The sequence below is a fragment of the Sycon ciliatum genome, chromosome 7 (genome assembly GCF_964019385.1).
Source record: "Sycon ciliatum chromosome 7, ocSycCili1.1, whole genome shotgun sequence".
Classification (NCBI taxonomy): domain Eukaryota; kingdom Metazoa; phylum Porifera; class Calcarea; order Leucosolenida; family Sycettidae; genus Sycon; species Sycon ciliatum.
In genome coordinates, this window is record NC_088649.1 from 6,990,503 (window position 1) to 7,007,683 (window position 17,181).

Consider the following 17,181-nt stretch of genomic DNA (forward strand, 5'->3'; position numbering starts at 1 on the left):
AAAAAGTAAGAAATTAACGAAATGTGATAGCCGAAAATTAAAATTTCACACAAAACCTCACAATAATCACAACACTGTAAATGCTGCTTTCAACCAGGGAGTAGTACAATACTACTCCCTGCTTTCAGCACTAAACTTGTACTGCATCAACATTTGGCAACATGCATGTCATGCATGCATAGGAACTAGGATCACGAGGGGAAAAGGTCTTCTACATGTAGCTTTTCATTCTGTGTGTGATTATTGTGAGGTTTTGTATGAAATTTTAAGCAGTTTTTATTGCTATAATTTCTTTTGTTTTTTCTGTCACCAATCAATGGAATGCCCTATATCAATATGTATGATGGCCTTCACATCATATCAATGCCGTATTATACGCATTGATGTGACAGCCTTTTCTTGCAGAAAATGGCACTAGCATAATGCATGTTCTTCTGCGGGGAAACATGTGAGTAGTGGTGGACCGTGGTGATACTTTTTTTATACGGAGGTTATAATGGAGGTCATTCTGTGCATGTTGCTGTAGCAGAATTTCATGACTCTGTCATAAAATTGTCTTGCCTTTCAGATATTTCAGATTTCCCTACCCTCGATCAGATTAATTTGAGAAATGTAACCAGGTGCGTGTCGCAGATGTTTTTGTTGATTCTGTGTTTATAATGGTTTATATTCATGGGTGCAGCTAATGGGGTCGTTTTCGGCACTTGTGCCAGTGGTTGTGAGGCTCAGTACCCACTCACCCCCACCGTTAGGCGCTGCATCTGCCGCTAGGGTTTATCGGGTGTAAGCGGCCGTCGTGAGTTCCCTTCGGGAACGGATACGATAATTTACTTTACTTTACTTTTATATTCATGGGTTTTCGTGATAAGGTCATCCTGCATCATATTGCACTGAAATCGCAATCCTGTTAATGTCGATACAACTTTTGGAAGTAGTTCAATGACTTCAAACTGTTAGTCCACGATTTTCTAAAACAACACAGCAAAGGAGGAACAATAAACAGTTTTTTTAGTTACATGTATTAAAATGTAAACAAATACATTACTGAGCCCGACACCTCGCTCCAGCAAGGCTATGGTTGGAGGTACTGAGAGATAAACAAGGCACTCCATAATAATAAAATCTTACACATCTTTTGGTGAGTATGAATGATATCCAGTCGAACCTCTTTAGGACGAACACCAAGGGACCGATGGTATATATTCTGTAAGTTTGTCTTAACCTATTTTATAACCAGTGAATACAATTATTTCTCCAATAGACATACGAATAGATTTCTTTTACCGCGAAAGATTCTAAGCCACACCAACTCATTGACTCGTCTCGTACGAAAATGTGCAGAACGCAAAATTCGTGCAAAAATTCGTACACACTTTCGCAAGGACTGTCGCGAAACTTCGTTCGAATTTTCGTTTTGCAGAGCCTCTCTACTGAACCTTTCTTTAGAAACATGACGGCAACTGAAACAGCAACAGAGAAAGTACGATACATGTACAGCACATTCTTGCAGGTACTACAAACAGATTGCAGATCGTAATTCTTGCTTGGCGGCACGAAACTTTGTTTGGGGCAGTGCAATCTCGGCGGTACTAACAAATAATAAATCAAACCGCCCTGACTCGAGTAAACAAATCCAATCATACATGTACAAGATCTTCACGAGACGAGACTGCACCCATTGGCTTGTTTCGTATGAAGCAAACAAGTTACTGAACCTCTCCACAATGGAGATTTTCCCTGATATGCGAATTTATTTTGCAAACTCGGTCAATGGGTCCTTGACCCTTTCCCTCCAGATTGGGAACTGCCAACGATAGTATGCCACTGACCAGTGCCTTGCTTGTAACGTACCAATGTACAATGAATATGAGTATTTCGACAACACATCTAACATAAGCCTTACCGTCAAGAAGGTGAACTCGCGTTCTTCGCACATTGTAGACAAGGGCAAAGAGATAAAAATGGATCTAAATCCGAATAAAATCAGCACACGTTTCCGTAAATGAAAGGGTGAGCATAAGCAAATGAATCGAAGGAAACCGGTCAACTCAGAGATCACCTAGTACCTGTCATCGAGTATTCCGTAAAAGGAGGCCTCGGCAGCGGAAAAGCTAAATTTAGAAAAGAGATCCTGTCAGCTTTTCCATTATTTATTGCATTCCGCCCAAAATCAGCACACTTTTCGTAAATGAAAGAGTCAACACAAGCAAATGAATCAAAGGGAACTGGTCAACTCACCTGTCATTGAGTAATATTCCGCGAAAGGACGTCTCAGCAGCGCCAAAACGAAATAAGCCTGGCCAGGAGACGAAATATCCGAAACAGCTCATACGAGAAGCAGTTCCAAAGAAGGAAGTTCCTCGCGCATGCACATCCGAACACGGACTGCACTGCAACACAATGTCTGCCGTGCACGTGCACCGCACGCGGCTACCACCCGTTGGTAGCTCTAATACCGAGCACCTTACGTAGAGACTTACGTAGCCTAAGTGAAATACCGAGCACCTTACGTAGAAACTTACGTAGCATAGCGGTGTCGTTTTTCTTGCCATGTGAACACAATAATAGAAAAGCTGACAGGATCGCTTTTCTAAATACAGTCATGTACCTCGCTCTGCAAATCCATAACATGCTGATGGTCCCGTGACATTGATCATGCACCCTGTGTAGGGCCTAGGGCGGAACGGGCTGGGCGTTTGTTTGCTCCCTTGAATACGACGGCATGTACACCCCTTTCGATCGTGTCAACTACATGATTATGTACTTCGTAAATTATCGAAAAAACATCCACAGTCTCAAGTACTACTTGTAATACTTATCTTTTCTCCGGTCCATGTGCGTTCCGAAACCTGGCTGGCTGTCCCAGTGAACTCCGGCTGGTGTTGTCGAGAGACAGCTACGACCTCGCTACCCCTCGCTACGATATGAGACAACTACTTCAGCATGACTGCGGTGTCGCCACTGCCAGCACTTTCAGCGTGTCTCTGCCAGGAGCTTCGCCACCATTTGGGACACGATGTTGTGATCGACAGCGCTCATCACCGACTCCGTAGCCTCTCGATCTCATCACTCCGCCCACGGACAAACTCTCAAGGACTCGTTGAAATCTTTGAAGAGTAGGGTTGCGGTACAGGTAGGTGTCGACTCGACATGTCGGAGCTGAGTGACCAATTGTTTATTCAACTAAATTTTACTTTCACAATCTTTGCTGGTCGTCCGAAACGCAATGATTTGTGTAGCTGTCAACGGTGCACCGGTGACTCTGCTCCGCCTTGTACGAAACTTGCTGGTGTGTGGCGGATTACGCTCAGGTCGTTTAGCTGTTTCCGCCTTTCGCAAATCGATCAGTAGCTCCCAAAAACTTCAGTTTGCAGGGCTAATCAGGCGATGCGGACGTTTCGTAGGCTGGACCGATTAATGATAGACGGTGCACGGCACTGTCGTTTCTTTCTCTACTAGGACTAGTACACTGTAGATCTACATGTACTATAAAAATACGATGAGTTGTGATTTTGTGTGGCTGCGAGTGGAAACTAAAAACTGGATAACTTGAAAACTTCAACTATCACGAGGAAAAACAAGTATCACGATGGCAGGTTCAACGGAGTTGCGCAGAACAAGAGCAAACGCATGAAAATATTTGCGAGTGAAAAATGCGTTTTTTGCACTCTTTCACTACGCTCAGCCGTGAAAAAACAAAAAATATTCCGAGACAAGAAGAGGATCTATCACTCAATCAAAATTCACATTTTCATCATGCAAAAGGTATATTGCTGCCTAGACGTTGCGGAGGGATTGAGCTTTCCTGCGCAGGTATGAGTTTGGAGGTACATTGTATTTCAGCATCGTGGAGTGGACAAATTTAAAATCAAGAAAAACCAATAATGATGGGGGACATGTCCTCGTTGGTAGATTTGGTGTTCTACTATCTGCTCAAGACGACGTAGCTCTCTATTTTGTCAGCTTTTGTAATTTGGCTATTTTCAAGACGATAATTTGTGGCCTCAGGGGGTGATGGCACTTATCTTCTGGGATGCTTGCGTGACTAAGCGGAGCTGCCTCATTCATGCACTTTTCTAAAGTGACACAATGTTGGCTTGATGGAGCTTTATTCGTTGGTTGGTCGTAAGCGCTGCGGCATGGCTCGTTTGCAAACCCAAAAATCAGATCACATTGACCATTGTTGAGGGGTATGCCATTTTCAAAGTTCCCTACAGACAATTTTCCAAGGCAATTTTGCGCCAAGGAAACGTGCCTGCAAAATTTTAGCTAAATCGGAGAAGTCGACTTGCACATAATGTCTGGTCTTCTCAGACATGCTCCCTTAAAGGTCAAGAATGCCTTCGCACATATCTACGATGTAAAAAAAATGCACGGTCTCAGATCAAAGGTTATGGTAGAATAATGCTATTAACTTCTGACATAATACATGAGAACGAGACCATGGAATAGAACACAAACACTACATAATTCACATCAGATTGCGTGTGTGGCTAGAACCAGACTTGTGTGAATAGCATCAAAGAGTGATTTCTTTTTTTAAATGCTGCGAATGTGTTCTATCTTTAAAACAGACACACACACGCTGTTTCTCTCTTGATCTTACAATTCCTAAGCGCGAAGAGGAGAAAAGCATTTTCACCCATACAAAACACTATCTAACGACTTTTAGGCTATTCATTGTAGGTTATAAATACACTGGTGTCTAGGATAAAATGATGATGTTCTGAAGAACTTTGCGCACTCTCTGCACCTATAATTAAGGACGTGCTCCTGTATGGATACGTTCATGTTTGCCTAAATTGGACGAATCCGTGAACGACGCACCACATGTCTTACACTTGTGCGGTCTCTCTCCAGTATGAGTACGTTTATGAACACATAGACTGCCTGACTGAGTGAAAGACTTCCCGCATACATCACACTTGAATGGTCGATCTCCAGTATGAGTACGTTTATGAGCACAGAGATGGCTTGACTGAGTGAAAGACTTCCCGCATACATCACACTTGAATGGTCGATCTCCAGTATGAACACGTTCATGCTCGCGGAGGCGAGAAAAGTACTTGAACACTTTTGGGCAAAACTGACATCTCTGTGCTGTCTTCCACTTAGAATGCTGGCACGGATCCTGATTCTGAGCCATAACCTTAGACGATTCAGAATGTTGTCCGATAGGACGCCTTTGGTCAACTGGCATGCCAAACGCATCAGGTTGCTCCCACTTGTCCGGTGTCCTTCCAGCAGAAACTCCAGTATTTGACGCTGTGGCTGGAGTTGAAACGTCCATTTCAATTTGAAGAGGTGGTCTCACAGGCGATGCACACTTCTCAGACCCGCTGAACGTTGAAGTCCAGTTCACCACGTCTTCCATTTCAGCCAATGGACTAGACGTTACTTCATCCCTTTCGCTTTTGTCGGCGGTTAGAATGGTCTGTTCGAAAGCTGGCTGACGATTAGAAATACTGGCTGAAGGAATTGTGTTCCTCGTCCATTTTATCAATGGCGGATGAGGAAGAGGAATTATGCTACTGGTATACTCAGGGGGTATATTACTGGTGCCTTCTCTGTTTTCCAGTGAAGCGGATCTCATACACGGCGCTTTCTTAGTGTTTGCTCCGCCAATGTTTGACCATGAAGATGGTGGAACGGACGATGGACCAGGCTCTCTAGACGTTTGGTCGAGCTTATTCCTCTTCGACTTCATCAACGGCGGCATTGATGGTAGTCCATAGGAATCCTGACTACAATCAGACTTCAAGTCCGCAAAGCCTTCCATTTCTAACTCAACTGCAGGAACTGCGGAGGGGAAATTGCATAACACAACCAATATTATTCGTAACCACTTCGAGCAGTGAACAAAACTACGGATTCAAAATTTTTCGCTCTGTGCACTCTATTATCGTGTTCTAGTTTGTCACAAGCCATAATAGTTGATACAAATGGGTTTGCCATAAATATGGCAGCCCGCAATGCGTGACAATTTTACGTATGTTGTCAAATTCAAGTACATGGCACCTTGCTGTCACGATCTCAAGCTGTCGTGGACCTTTGCATCAATTGTCGCACAAAAAGATGTTAGGTCCCAAATGAGAATCTTGTCGTTTATGTGACAAATGATCAATCCTGCATATTTTTGTCAGTCTCAACAGTATAATTTGTCCTCCAGCGTTCAACTGCTATTCTGACGCTAGTATAGGATCAATCACTCGAAATTCACTGTTTCAGTATAAAGAGTAAAAACTGATACTCCAAGGCCAACGTAATCAGGTTTGGAAGCCGTTGTAAGTATGTCCTGTTGTAGTACGCATGTTATCGTCATCATCATCATTACCTGATCTCGATCTAGTTAGGGTAGTAACTTCACTTCAGAGTTTCTGCATCAATCATTGGCGACTGACTTTGTAGGCTGTCCGTGGTGAAGAAGATTTCAAACTTCTGAAAGTTGTCATTCCTGTGCAGGCTGTTTAACAAGGGGTCACACCTCATCCTTACACGCTTAGTCATACTCACGTATCTGACTCATACTATCAGTATCTCACCTTGTGTACTCACCTGCATCCTTTAGCATGGGTATGTTGCTAATAGACAGCTTCTTACCTTCCGTGACGTCTCACTGGTTACAGGCTGGTACTAGATGTCGATGAAGATATTATCATGGTTAGGACGTAGCTCTCTATTTTGTCCGCCCTTGTAATCTGGCTATTTTCAAGACCATCATTTGTGGTCCCACCGTTCGGGAGTAATGACCCTCATCATCTGGGATGCTTGCGTTGCTAAGCGGAGCTGCAACAGTCACGTTTCTAAAGTGAGACAATCAGTTGGCTTGTTTGTTGTTGTTGTTGTTGTTGTTTGGCTTTATTTAAAGTGGAGATCCAAAACAGGCCTAAACCTAATGACAATGGTCCCACTGATAATAAGAGAAAAGAAAATATAATAATAAGCGGACAAACAGAACCAAGAAGAAGATACAGCTGTAGTTAGATAACTAATATGAGCACGGCAGCAGGGGAAAAAAGTCACAAGCACGGCAACCGGGAAGAAAGGAGTGAGTGAGTGAGAGAGAGAGAGAGAGAGAGAGAGAGAGAGAGAGGTAGTGAAGCAGATGAGTTCATCCTAGTTGACGGTACTGCCTAACAGAAAGGCCAGGCTTAGCGATTTGAAAGTGGAGCGCTTTCTTTCGAGGCGTGCTGTGTCTGGGAGCTGGTTCCACAGGATAGCTCCAGCATGGCTAATGCGCTTAGCTTGCAGCTTGATTCGTTAGATGGTCGTAAACGCTGCGGCTGGGCTGGTTTGCAGACCCATAATAATGTGATGTTTTGACCATTTTTGAGGGTATGCCAATTCCCTTCAGACAACATGCCAAGGCGGCTTTGATCAGTCGATATACACCCAAGGAGACGTGCCTGCAAACTTTGAGCGAAATCAGAGAGATCCACTTGCACTTGTCTACAAGCTGTGGTCTTCTCAGACCTGCTCAGTGAACAAAGCCTTCGCTCAGATCTTCGATCTAACTTAAGTAAAATCTTCTCAGATCAAAGGTTATGCCAGAACAACACTATTAATGTTAACTTCAGATAATAATACATGAGCACGAGACCATGGAATAGAACATAAATACAAAATAAAATTGTCCACATCAGATTGCGATTCTAGACTATCATAGTCTATCACGCGTATGGCTACGATCATACTCGTATGAATAGCATCAAAGAGTGGAATATTTTTAAACTGCTGCGAATGTAAACTATCTTTATAACAGACACACAGATACACACACACACACTCTCTCTCTCTCTTGTTCGTAAAATTCATGAGCACGAAGAGAGGAAAGGCATTTTTCAAACAAAGTTAAACACTTTTTAACTACGTTTAGGCTGTTCATTTTATGATATGAATACACTAGGATCTAAGAAGACATCATGATGTTCTGAAGACTTTTGGGCACTCTCTGCTACTATATAGACTTTCTCCTGTATGTATACGTTCATTGTTTTGTGGCTGAGATGACTGTGTCGATGACCTTATACAGGTCATGCACGTAAACGCCTTTCTCCAGAATGGATACGTTCATGTGCGCGTAAATGGGACGATTGTGTGAACGATGAGCCACATGTTTTACACTTGTGCGGTCTCTCTCCCGTATGAGTACGTTTATGAACACAAAGAGTTCCTGAGACCAACGCATATGGCCGATTGGTTTGCAGGCCTGCCTGCGAATCATAAGGTCCCGAGTTCGAGACCCGCGCTGGTAGCAGGGAGCGTGTAAAGACTTTTTACGTGAGTGACGACTTTTTATGCGCGGTGAACTGCGCCGACACCTACGGTCAACTGGGTACTCACAGCTCGGAGTGAGGGTAACAAGGATGCAGTTTACAGGGTTATGGGCCGTTACACGCCCGATTGGTTGAGAGACTCACCTACTCTCCCCTGACTCACTTGTGAGGTCTGCATTTGCCACTAAGGTGTACAAGGTATAGGCATAGTGGTGGCCTGCGGAAGCGAAGGCTAGTTTGCGTGTTTCTGAACATTCAAGCTATGCCAACGCGAATCCCGCGAATTATTATTATTATTAAGATTTCCTGACTGAGAGAACGACATCCCGCATACATCACACTTGAATGGTCGATCTCCCGTATGAACACGTTCATGCTGTTCATGCTGCCGGAGGCGAGAAACATAATTGAACTCTTTTCGGCAAAACTGACATCTCTGTGATATTTTACACTTAGAACGCTTTTGCGGATCCTGACTCTGAGCCATAACCTTAGAAGAGAGAGGATTTTGTTCGATAGGACGCCTGCGTTCAACCGGCATGGCAAGCGCTTCAGGTTGCTCCCATGTTTCACGTGTCTTTCCAGCATAAACTCCAGTATGTGAGGCTTTGACAGGAGTTAAAACGTCCATTCCCCACTTAGGAGATGGTTTCACAAGCGATACACGTTTATCATAGTCGCTGAACGCAGAAGTCCGTTTGGACCGTTTCTCGACGGCTTCCATTTCAGGCGGTGTACTGGACGTTGCTGTATCCCTTTCGCTTTTGTGGCCAGTTCGAAATGTCTGTTCGAAAGCTGGCTGACGATTAGAAATACTGGCTGAGGGAATTGTGTTCCTCGTCCATTTTGTCAATGGCGGAGGAGAAATAGGAATTGTGCTACTGGTATACTCAGGGCGTATACTACTCGTGTCTTCTTTGTTTTCCAGTGGAGCGGATCTCATACACGACGCTTTCTCTATGTTTTCTTCCACACAGTTTGAGGCAGGAGATGGTGAAACAGACGATGGATCATACTCTCTAGAACTTGGGTCAACCATATTCCTCTTTGACTTAATCAATGCCGGCCGCGAACGATCTGAAATAATAAAAACCAAACCAACCAACCAAACCGGCATTGGGGGTAGTTCATTTGAATCCACACTGCCGTCCGACTCCTGCAAGTCTTCCATTTCTCACAAAACTGCAACAACTCTGGAAGAGAAATTGCATAAACGAGCCAATATTACTCGAAGGCACTTCACGCAGTGAATTGAAAATTACGGATGCAGAATGGTTTGCTCTGTGTGCTTTAATATCGTGTTCTGGTGTGAAAAGCCTTTTTTGTTGATAACAATAACAAAATGGGATTGCCATAATTATGGCAGCCAGCAATTCGTGACAATTTTACTGTATATTCTCCACTTCAAGTACATAGCAACTTGCCGTCACCATCTCAAGCTGTCATGGACCTTTGCTGCAACAACTGTCGCACAAAAGGATGTTAGTTGCCAGGGGATAATCTTGTCGTTTTAAGTGATAAATGATCACTCCTACTGTTCTTTATCAGTGTGAACACTACATGTTGTTCTTCAGCGCTGAACTGCCATTCTGACACGAGGAGAAGATCTATCACTCACCAAAAATTTACTTTTCAGAATGCAAAAGGTCTATTGCTGACTCGACGTTGCGGAGGGGTGAGATTTCCTGCACAGGTGTGAGTTTGGATGTACATTGTATTTCAGCTTGGTGGAGTGGAAAAATTCAAATTGTTTTTCAAGAAAACGAAAAAAGGAGGATGGGCTACATGTCCTCAGTGCTAGAAGACGTGTTCTGCTATCTTGTTGTTTTGTTGTTGTTTGTTTATTTAGAGTCGAAGTCCATACAGGCAAAATTTGCCTAATAGCATGATATCGACTAAAAAGGAGAATAAAGTATTAAAGACTATCTGCCAATGTATAGTTCTTGCTAAATGAGAACGTAGCTCTCTATTTTGTCTGCCCTTGTAAATTGGCTCTTTTGAAGATGATCATTCGTGGCCTCAGGGTGTGATGGCCCTCATCTTCTGCGACTTGCGTGGCTAAGCGGAGCTGCCCCAGTCATGCACTTTTCTAAAGTGAGACAATGTTGGCTTGATGGAGTTTTATTCGTAGCTTGGTCGTATACGCTATGGCATGTCTCGTTTGCAGACCCATAAAGCATGTGATGTTTTGAGCAATGTTTAGGGATATGTCAATTTCAAGGTTCCCTTCAGACACCTTTTCAAGGGATTTGAACAGTCGATCTACCCCCCCCCCCTTTTCCCAAGGAAACGTACCTGTCAAATTTGAGGGAAATCAGAGAGATCCACTTGCACACATTGTCTGGTCGTCGAATATATGGTCTCCTAATAGTCAACAAACGCTTCGCACAAATCTACGATCTGGGTTAATTAAACTTTCTCAGATCTATGGTTATGCTAGAATATGATTATTAACTTCTGACATAATATATGAGAACGAGACGTAATAGAACACAAATACAGAACTACATAATCCACATCAGATTGCGATTCTGTACACTCATACTTTATCGCGTGTGTGGCTAGGACCAGACTCTAGTGGTTAGCATCAAAGAGTAATTTCTTTTTTTGAATGCTGCGAATGTATACTATCTTTAAAACACACACACACACACTCTTTCTCTCTTGATCTTACAATTCATAAGCCCGAAGAGAAGATAGGCATTTTCACCCATACAAAACACTATCTAACGACTTTTAGGCTATTCATTGTAGGTAATAAATACACTGGTGTCTAGGATAACATGATGATGTTCTGAAGAACTTTGCACACTCTCTGCACCTAAATTGACGTTCTCCTGTATGTATACGTTCATGGTCTTTTAGTTGGGATGACTGTGGATACGTTCATGTCTGCGTAAATCAGACGAATTCGTGAACGATTTGCCACATTTCTTACACTTGTGCGGTCTTTCTCCAGTATGAGTACGTTTATGACGATGTAGACTGCCTGAATGAGTGAAAGTCCTCCCGCATACATCACACGTGAATGGTCGATCTCCAGTATGGCTACGTTCATGCTCGCGGCGTCGAGAAACGTGCTTGAACTCTTTTTGGCAAAACTGACACCTATGTAATGTCTTACACTTAGAACGCTTGGACTGATCCTGTTTCTGATCCATAACATTAGGAGGGTCAGAATTTTGTCGGATAGGACGCCTGCTTCCAACCGGCATGTCTAACGCATCAGGTTGCTCCGATGTTTCACGCAGACTTCCAACAGAAACTCCGGTATTTGACGCTATGGCTGGAGTTAAGGAGTCCTTTTCAATCTGAGGAGGAGGTTTTACAATCGGTGCAGGCTCACTATACACGCTGAATACAGAAGTCCGATTCTCAAAGTCTTCCAATTCAGGCGGCATACTAGTCGTTGATTCATCATTTTCGCTTTCGTCGGCTGATCGAAATGTCTGTTTGAAAGCTGGCTGACGGTTAGAAATGCTGCCTGAATGAATTGTGTTCCTCGTCCATTTTATCAATGGCGGAGGAGAAACAGGAATTAGGGTACTGGTATACTCAGGGGGTATGGTACTCGTGTCCTCTCTGTTTTCCAGTAAAGCGGATCTCATACATGACGCTTTCTCCATGTTTCCATCTAAAAGGTTAGACGCAGGAGATGGTGGAACACACGATGGACCATGCTTTATAGAAGTTTGTTTGAGCTTCTTCCACTTCGACTTCATCAATGGCGGCATTGGTGGTAGTTCATTAGAATCCAGACTACCGTCAGACATCGAGTCCTCAGTATTTTCCATTTCTCGCTGACCTGCAACAACTCTAGAAGGGAAATTGCATAAAAGAACCAAAATTACTCGTACCCACTTTGCACATTGAACAAAACTAAGGATACAGAATGGTCAAAATCTTTGTGCATTAATATCGTATTCTAGTGTGTGAAAAACCATAATATTATTAGTTGTTAACAATGGATTTGCTATATTTGTGGCAGCCTGCAATACGTGCCAAGTAAACGCACGTTCTCAACATCAAGTACATTACAACTTGCTGCTATCACCTCCAGCTGTCATGGAATTGTGCATCAATTGTGGCACATAAAGACATTAGTTGCTAAAGGAGGATCGTGTAGTTTTTTTTAAGAGAAAAACAGAACATATGTGCAAGTCGATCTCTCAGATTTCGCTCAAATTTTGCAGGTAGGTTTGCTTTGGGGTGTAGATCGACATTCCAAAGCCCGCGCAAAATCTTCTGAAGGGAACCATGAAATTGGCATACCCCTCAATATTGGCCCAATGTTGGCACGATTTATGGGTCTACAAACGAGCCACGGCACAGCGCACAAGAACAAGCTACGAACAAAACTCCATCAAGCCAACATTACCTCACCTTAAAAGAGTTCTTGGGGCAGAACCACTTAGCCACGCCAGCATCCCATAAGACGAGGGCAATCATCCCATGACGCCACAAATGATCTTCTTGAAAATAGCCAAATTGCAAGCGCTGCTAAAACAGCGGGCTACGTCCTCAATTAGCAAACACTATACACCGGCAGATAGTAGAACACCTCTTCTAGCACTGAGGACATGTCCCCCATCATCCTTTTTGGGTTTTCTTGAAATAAACAATTTTGATTTTTTCCACTTGCCCATTCTGAAATACGTCCGAACTCATACCTGCACAGGAAAGCCCGCCCCTCCGCGATGTCTAGTCAGCAATTTCTACTCCAACATCACTCCCAACGCTGCAGAACAAAGTGTATTTTTGACTCTGACAAGGAAAAGCAGCAGTGATCACTTGTCACTCCAAACGACAAGCTTTTCCTTGCACCACCAACATTTTTCGGTGCAACAGTTGATGCAAAGGTGACCGAATATTTGCGTGTAGTTTTTGGATTTTACTGCAAGAGGGATGATGAAATCGCGTGCCTCGTGACACAAGAATGCTAGGTCTCGTAGATAACGGTTCAGCAGTTTTCCTAGTCACCTTGATCAAGCGCACCTGCACTTACACGGATCACCCGTTGATCTAGATTGGATCAAGTGCATCTTGATGTCCAGCTCAAGAGCACGCATGTCGTGTTGTAGGCCTACCAGCCGGGACTTTCCCTAAACATGCCGCACAGAGACTAGGGCGAGTAGGGTCAAATCACGTTGTTCATGACGTAAGAAATCTGCCATGTTGGCGCGCCACATACTACATTGTAGTACTTCGTAGTACCCACGTGGCCTGGTCACGTACAGACTCTAGATCTACAGAGTGGACGATGTCGGCAGCGGACTGGGGCACACTGGCAGTGACACCACGAGGAGCTGGGAATCCAGAGGATGTGGATGACAATGACGCAGCTGGTACGTGGTTTCCCGCCTGTGAGTACAATGCAGATTGCTGTTGGGGATGAGCGACTGGTACTGGTACATGGTTTCCCGCCTGTGAGTGCGCAGATTGTTGTTGGGGATAAGCGGGATTGGCTGGTACGGTGGTGTACGTCGTACGTGATCCTCGGGCAAATTTGTCCTCCAAAGCAAGGACCTTCTTCTCCACGGCTTCAATGGCGGTATTCTTTGCTGTCGTCTGACTAACCACCGCTACTTTCAACTCCTCTACCTGGTTTGTCAGTAGCTTCTCCGTGTCCACAAGAATTGTTAAACGCGAAAGAGTACTGACAGGCTCGTGCGGGTCGCCAGATGCGGTCCCAGTCCCACTCGTGGCTGATAATCGACAATTTAATTCCAGCACAATTTCGGATCTACTCTGCCCGACCCACTGCAGATCGTTTCGCCGGGCCAGCTCCTTTAGGTCCTCATTCGTAAGAGAGCGCATATCTACTTGCTCCGAAGCCATTGGAAGGCTTCCGAAAAAACAGAGGAAGAGCCCCAGAATCCTTAACCTACTGTCAGAATTCAAATATCCTATTTCTTGCTAAGTGAGGACGTTTCTGTCTATTTTGTCTCCCCTTGTAATTTGGCTATTTTCAGGACGATCATTTGTTCCGTCAGGGGATGATGGCCCTCATCTCTCTGATATGCTGGCGTGGCTAAGCGGTGCTGCCGCAGGAACTCTTCTATGATCAGGCAATTATGGCTTGATGGAGCTATATTTGTAGCCTGGTTTATCCACTGTGGCAAGTCTCGTTTGCAGACCCATTAATCATGTGATGTTTTGACCATTTTTGAGGGGTATGCTAATTTCAAAGTTACCTTCAATTAACTTTTCAAGGGCTTTGCACAGTCGATCTACACACCAAAGAAACGTGCCTGCAAAGTTTGAGCGAAATCGAAGAGATCCACTTGCACATATTGTCTACAAGTCTTCTCAGACATGTTCATTCAACAAAGCGTTCGCTCATATCTTCTTTCTATATAAAGTAAAACTTTCTGATTTCAAAGACTATACCAGAAAACTACTATTACCATCTGACATAATACATGAAAACGAGACCATGGCATAGAACACAAATACCGAACTACATAATGCACATCAGCTTGCGATTCTAGACTATCATAGGCTATATCGTGTATGGTTACATTCAGATTTGTGTAAATAGCATCAAAGAGTGGATTTTTTTAACTGCTTCGAATGTACACTATCGTTCTAACAGACAAACACTTTCTCTCTATCTCTCTCTTGTTCGTACAATTCATGAGCACGAAGAGGAGAAATGCCTTTTTACACATAGTGAAACACTTTCAAGCAACATTTAGGCTTTTCAGTTTCGGTTATGAATACGCTCGTGTCTACGAAGACATGATGATGTTCTGAAGACCTTTGAGCACTCTCTGCACCTATAAGGACGTTCTCCTGTATGTATACGTTCATGGTTCCGGAGATGGGATGACTGTGTGAAAGACCTTACACATGTCTTGCAAGTGAAAGGTCTTTCTCCAGAATGAATACGTTCATGCCTGCGTAAAGCGGTTGAATGCGTGAACGATGTGCCACATGTCTTACACTTGTGCGGTCTCTCTCCGGTATGAGTACGTTTATGAACACATAGAGTGCACGAGTGAGAGAAAGACATCCCGCATACATCACACTTGAATGGTCGATCTCCAGTGTGAATACGTTCATGCACGCGGAGGCGAGAAGCGTACTTGAACTCTTTTTGGCAAACCTGACACCTCTGTAATGTCTTACACTTAGAACGCTTGTACGGATCCTGATTCTTAGCCACAACCGTAGAAGAGTAAGAATGTTGTCCGATAGGACGTCTTCGTTCCACTGACATGCCAAACGCATCAGCTTGCTCCCACAGGTCAGGTGTCCGTCCACCAAAAACTCCAGTATTTGACGCTGTGGCTGGAGTTAAGCCATCCATTTCAAACTGAAGAGGTAGCTTCACAGGCGATGCATGTTTCTCATACCCGCTGAACGTTGAAGTCCGGTTCACCACGTCTTCCATTTCAGACTGTGTACTAGACGTTGCTTCATCCCTTTGGCTTTTGTCGGCGGTTTGAAATGCCTGTTCGAAAGCTGGCTGACGATTAGAAATACTGGCTGAAGGAATTGTCCATTTTATCAATGGCTGAGGAGACACAGGAATTGTGCTACTGGTATACTCAGAGGGTATACTGCTCGTGTCTTCTCTGTTTTCCAGTGAAGCGGATCTCATACACAACGATTTCTCCATGTTTTCTTCTAAAAGGTTTGACGCAGGAGATGGTGGAACGGACGATGGACCATGCTCTCTGAACGTTCGGTTGAGCTTAGTCCTCTTCGACTTTATCAATGGCGGCATTGGTGGTAGATCATTAGAATCCACACTGCAGTCAGACATCGACTCCTCCAAGCATTCCATTTCTCACTGATCTACCACTCTGGAAGGGAAACTGCATACCCGAGGCAATATTACTCGTCGCCACCTCACGCAGTGAAATGAAAATTACTGATGCAGAATGGTTTGCTCTGTTCAATTTAATATTCTGCTCTAGTGTGAAAAGCAATATTAGTTGATGACAATAACAATGTGTTTGCCATAATTCTGGCAGTCCGCAATGCGTGACAATTATAAGTATGCTCGCAAAATCAAATACATGGCAACTTGATGGCACCATCTCAAGATGTCTTGGACGTTTACATTAATTGTGGCACAAAAATATGTTAGTTACTATGGGAGAATCTTGTCATTTTAAGTGATAAATGATCACTCCTACTGTTCTTTGTCAGTGTCAACACCACACGTTGTTCTCCAGTGCTGAACTGCCATTCTGAAACAAGTAAAGTAAAGTAAAGGATGTATCACTTCCCAAAAAATTACATTTCAGAATGCAAAAGGTCTATCGCCGACTAGACGTAGCGGAAGGGTGAGCTTTCCTGCACAGGTGTGAGTTTGGATCTACATTGTATTTCAGGTGGTGGATTGGAAAAAATCATAATGAGTTTTTAAGAAACCGCAAGAGGAAGATGGGGTACATGTGCTCAGTGCTAGAAGGGGTGTTCTACTATCTTGTTGTTTTGTTGTTTGTATTTTTAAAGTCGAAGACCATACAGGCAAAATTTGCCTAAGTCCATGATATCGACTAGAAAGGAGAAAAAAGTATAAAAGACTATCTGCCAATGAATAATAATAATAATAAAACAGCACGCATAAAGCTCATATGAAAAATCAAATGAGGGTCATGCATCTGTCAACAACGTCGAGCCAGTGCGTTCTGTCTGTTGCAAGTTGCTCCGCTTCCAAAAGAGACATATTGAGAAGTAAAAGGTCATTCCTAATGTTGTCTACCCATCTGGTCACTGGGCGACCTCTGGGCTTCATTATATCTGTTATATTCATTGCCAGGTGAAGGGCTTTGTTTTTTGTTTTGTTTTTTTTTGGTGGTGAGGAAAATGTTATCAACTCCAAAGCACGAAAAAGGCCAAAAACTAAACCAAGAACATATGCAATAACATGTTATTTATAAAGACAGGA

At 43.6% G+C, this 17,181-nt stretch overlaps 2 protein-coding genes across 2 annotated transcripts; both read right to left on the reverse strand.

The window, feature by feature from the left end:
- Positions 1-6,363: 6,363 nt before the first annotated feature.
- On the reverse strand, positions 6,364-12,049 carry LOC135821562 (zinc finger protein 319-like). The gene is made up of 3 exons (XM_065334561.1): positions 11,152-12,049; positions 8,588-9,353; positions 6,364-6,463 (listed from the first exon to the last, which is right to left on the reverse strand). Exons 1-3 carry the CDS (start codon positions 12,047-12,049, stop codon positions 6,364-6,366), a joined length of 1,764 nt encoding a protein of 587 aa, XP_065190633.1.
- Positions 12,050-14,574: 2,525 nt separating this feature from the next.
- On the reverse strand, positions 14,575-16,122 carry LOC135820852 (zinc finger and SCAN domain-containing protein 5A-like). Its single transcript, XM_065333895.1, has one exon. It carries the CDS (start codon positions 16,066-16,068, stop codon positions 14,980-14,982), a length of 1,089 nt encoding a protein of 362 aa, XP_065189967.1. The 5' UTR covers positions 16,069-16,122; the 3' UTR covers positions 14,575-14,979.
- Positions 16,123-17,181: the final 1,059 nt, after the last annotated feature.